General features: G+C 34.4%; 1 protein-coding gene across 1 annotated transcript in view; it reads left to right on the top strand.

Annotated features, from left to right (window-relative positions):
• The first annotated feature begins 2,992 nt into the window (after positions 1-2,992).
• LOC21388763 (CSC1-like protein ERD4) overlaps positions 2,993-3,873 on the top strand; it is a 5,430-nt gene continuing 4,549 nt past the window's right edge. Inside the window, exon 1 of the mRNA XM_024161285.1 lies at positions 2,993-3,363. Within this exon, the coding sequence (XP_024017053.1) occupies positions 3,108-3,363 (256 nt within the window). The 5' untranslated portion in view covers positions 2,993-3,107. The remainder of the gene's footprint in view (positions 3,364-3,873) is intronic.

The raw sequence follows: 3,873 nt of genomic DNA, 5'->3' as shown, positions 1-3,873 counted from the left end.
GTGGGGGATTGTTGGAAAAATGGCTTGTTAAGCCATTTTAAAGGCCCATTTTGAGGCTCATATTCGGATGGGGCCCAATAGGTTTTTGGGACAGGTCTCGATGGATTTGCATTCTCCGTCGCGAGGAGATCAAAATCGAGTATTCATACACTCAAAATGGTTTTTGGGTGAATGAGAAATTGATAGTCTAAGTATGTTACTTGGAATGGTAAATGTAGAAGAAAATTACAAAAGTCCCACATTGGCTAGGAGTGAAGCCAATGTGGTGTTTATAAGTGATTGCACTTTGAAGCTTAGGTATGCATGTATACCAGAGAGGCTCTCTCATGCGCAGGGGGTGCGAATCACGATCCCGGTGGGTTGGGGGCCAATGTGTGCGAACACGAATGCCGAACTGGTAAACTCGTTCTGTATATGAGCTTACTTTTGTAATTTTTATTTTGCTTCAGCTAAGTCTTTCCAGCCGTTTGGCCTTAATAAAGCTGGGCTTAATGGCTGGTAAATGAGCTTAATGGTGATTAAGGAGGCATAATGGGACTTGATGAAGGGAAAAACCGAATTAGGTTTATGGAGAGCTTAATGACTTCGGTTTTATCATCAAAAAATCTGAACCTTGGTAAATAAAGGTGGCCGGATTCATCCAGGGGAGATTGAGAGGTGTTAGCCCCGTAATAATGTGGCCTTAAATCCCATTAATCCATGTTTTGTAACACACATTTCTCCGGCCTATATAAAGAGTTTTCCACATAAAGGAAATCACACAATTTTTCAGAAATCACTTCCTCTCTCTCGGTTTCTCTCTTGTTTCGGAAGTCTTTGTGTTTTTTCTTGTTAGTTTCATTTTTGGTGATAGAGGGAAGATCTAGTTCGAGTTCGCCGGACGGTTCCGAAAGTGCATCGAGCTACTGTCGTTGTATCCTGGGAGACGGACGTCCAACGTGACCTCAAGCACACGCCGGATGGGACGAATTTGTTTTAAGGAAAACGTGGTCTACGTGCCTCGACATCCTTGCAACTTTCATTTATGAGTTTTAGTAAAACTGTTGAATTACAATTGTATGAATTTCGGTTTTATTCTTCCTTAACTTGTTCCTCTTTTGTATTATCCACTGTTATTTTCTAACACTCTTATTCTAAATTCGCTAGACAAAAACAATTTGTCCGAATATTTCTAGGCAAAACGATAAACAGTCCAACGTGACCTCAAGCACACGCCGGATGGGACGAATTTGTTTTAAGGAAAACGTGGTCTACGTGCCTCGACATCCTTGCAACTTTCATTTATGAGTTTTAGTAAAACTGTTGAATTACAATTGTATGAATTTCGGTTTTATTCTTCCTTGTTCCTCTTTTGTATTATCCACTATTATTTTCTAACACTCTTATTCTAAATTCGCTAGACAAAAACAATTTGTCCGAATATTTCTAGGCAAAACGATAAACAGAATTTCAGTGCAGTACAAATACAACAACAACAAACAACTGAACAACAAAAATAACTATTCTTGAACAGCATGTTTATTCCCCATTTGATTCTTCGTTCACTCAAAGAGTCAAAAGTATCAGTAGCGTAAGGGGGAAAAAGAAAAAAAAGAAGAACATTTATATCTATGGCAATATGATATTGGTGTGGTATGAATACACATCATTAGAGAAATATCATAATATATGTATATGACTCCATCGCTTTAGCAAGTGTCAGGCAATTTTTTTGTTTTTTTTTCCTTTTTTAGGCTAAGTACAAATACAACAACAACAAACAACTGAACAACAAAAATAACTATTCTTGAACAGCATGTTTATTCCCCATTTGATTCTTCGTTCACTCAAAGAGTCAAAAGTATCAGTAGCGTAAGGGGGAAAAAGAAAAAAAAGAACATTTATATCTATGGCAATATGATATTGGTGTGGTATGAATACACATCATTAGAGAAATATCATAATATACATATGTATATGACTCCATCGCTTTAGCAAGTGTCAGGCAATTTTTTTGTTTTTTTTCCTTTTTTAGGCTAGCGCATATAGGTACATATTTTAAAATTTCATTTTTTTTCCTTCCGAAAAAATGCTTTTCACGGTGTTATACTAAGAAGAAACATTTTTTTTTTAACCGTAGTTACATCTAACTACAAAAAGGTTCCATTAAAATTTAAAAGTATAAGAAATGGAACTTGATCAGAATCAATGTTCAGATTTTTTTGCTCATCGATTACTGGCTGCAATGAATTTATCAATTATTATTTTTTTAAAAGTTTGTCCTTTCAACAGAAAAAAAAAAAGTCTCAAAATTTGAGAATTTTTCTGATGTTTTTTTATTTTTAAAAACATCGATATTTTTTACTTATTAATTGTTATATTTATATTATTTTTTTAATATAATTTAATTTTTAATTAGATTTAATACATATTGAATGTCTGATAAATAATAATACTATATTCTTAAAAAAAAAAAGAACATAAGAAAAAGTCTCAAATCATTTATTATAATTACTTTTTTAGTCCATCACTAACTAAGGAAGATCCACATATTAAACATTCCATGAAAAAAGATCTATATATCCACACATACCATACACGTAATCCACACAATTTCAAACAACAAATCCTAATGCCATTCATTTTACGATAATGATAATACTTTGCATTTTTGCCCTCATCCATGCCGTCTTCCTCGAGACCTTTTTGGCCATCTCTTTAAGCATTAAAAGAATACACCAAAAACCAAAAAAGCGAAAAGCCGAAGCAAGAAAACCCCACCAGCCAGCTAATCCGACTACCCAAACACGGCACAAAGATATTTTCTCTCTCTCAACCATTTTTTGTTTTGTTTCTCTCTCTCTCTCTCTCTAGGCCCAACTACAACTACTTTCTCTTAGCAATTATCAAATCAATCATTTTCTTTCCTCTTGAAGCTCACACACACTCTTTTCCTACTTCTCTCACACGCAGTACTCTTGCCTTTAATTCCTCTTTTTTCCCCAACGGTTACTTTTATCTTCTTCTTCTTCCTTTAAATTAAAGGACCCCTTAACGCTTCAACGTCTCTTACTGCATACATTTTGAAGCGTTTGAGACTGATTTTATCATTTTAGCGAGAAACTCAGATGGATTCCAGCTCCTTCTTGACGTCCCTTGCGACGTCGTTCGTGATTTTTATAGTGCTGGTTCTTCTCTACATATGGCTCTCGAAGAAGCCCGGAAACGCCGTTGTTTACTACCCCAATCGCATCCTGAGGGGCTTGGATCCGAAGGATAACGGATCCAAGTCGTGGATCCATGTCGCTCTCTCTTCCACTGAGCAGGACGTTATTTCCATATCAGGCGTCGACACTGCCGTTTATTTTGTGTTCCTCAGCACAGGTTTCTCAATTTTATTTTATTTTTATTTTTATTTTTATTTTTTTTGGAGATGGTGTGAGAGGAAAAGGTAATACTTCTGTGGAGAGTTTTAAATGATTCGCCTTTTTTTTTTTTTCTCTCTTTTGGGAATTGGGAATATTTAAGTGACTGTTTATGGACAAAAAAAGTTTCTGGGTTTCGTTGGTATGACTAGAAAAAGAATTGATTTTTTTATCTTATTATTGTATAGAGTAGTAATGGGAACAGTCATCTTTTGTAACTTACCAAGTGAAGCCATTTTTTTTAATTGATTCCTGTTTAACATAAAAAAAGGGGTAAACTTTTTGCTTTTTGTTTTTGTTTTTTTTTTTCTTTTCTTTTTCGGTTTATAGAATTAAAATTATTATTTAAAATTATTTTTTATTTATGTGTGTTTTTTACGAGAGAAAATTATAATTCGAAACGAATCTAACGTACAGTCGCATTGGTGTTATCTTATGAATACAAATCTTTTTTTTTTTTTTTTGGCAA

The sequence above is a fragment of the Morus notabilis genome, unplaced genomic scaffold (assembly GCF_000414095.1).
Source record: "Morus notabilis unplaced genomic scaffold, ASM41409v2 Scaffold1065, whole genome shotgun sequence".
Lineage (NCBI taxonomy): Eukaryota > Viridiplantae > Streptophyta > Magnoliopsida > Rosales > Moraceae > Morus > Morus notabilis.
This window is presented reverse-complemented; position numbering and strand designations above follow the sequence as displayed.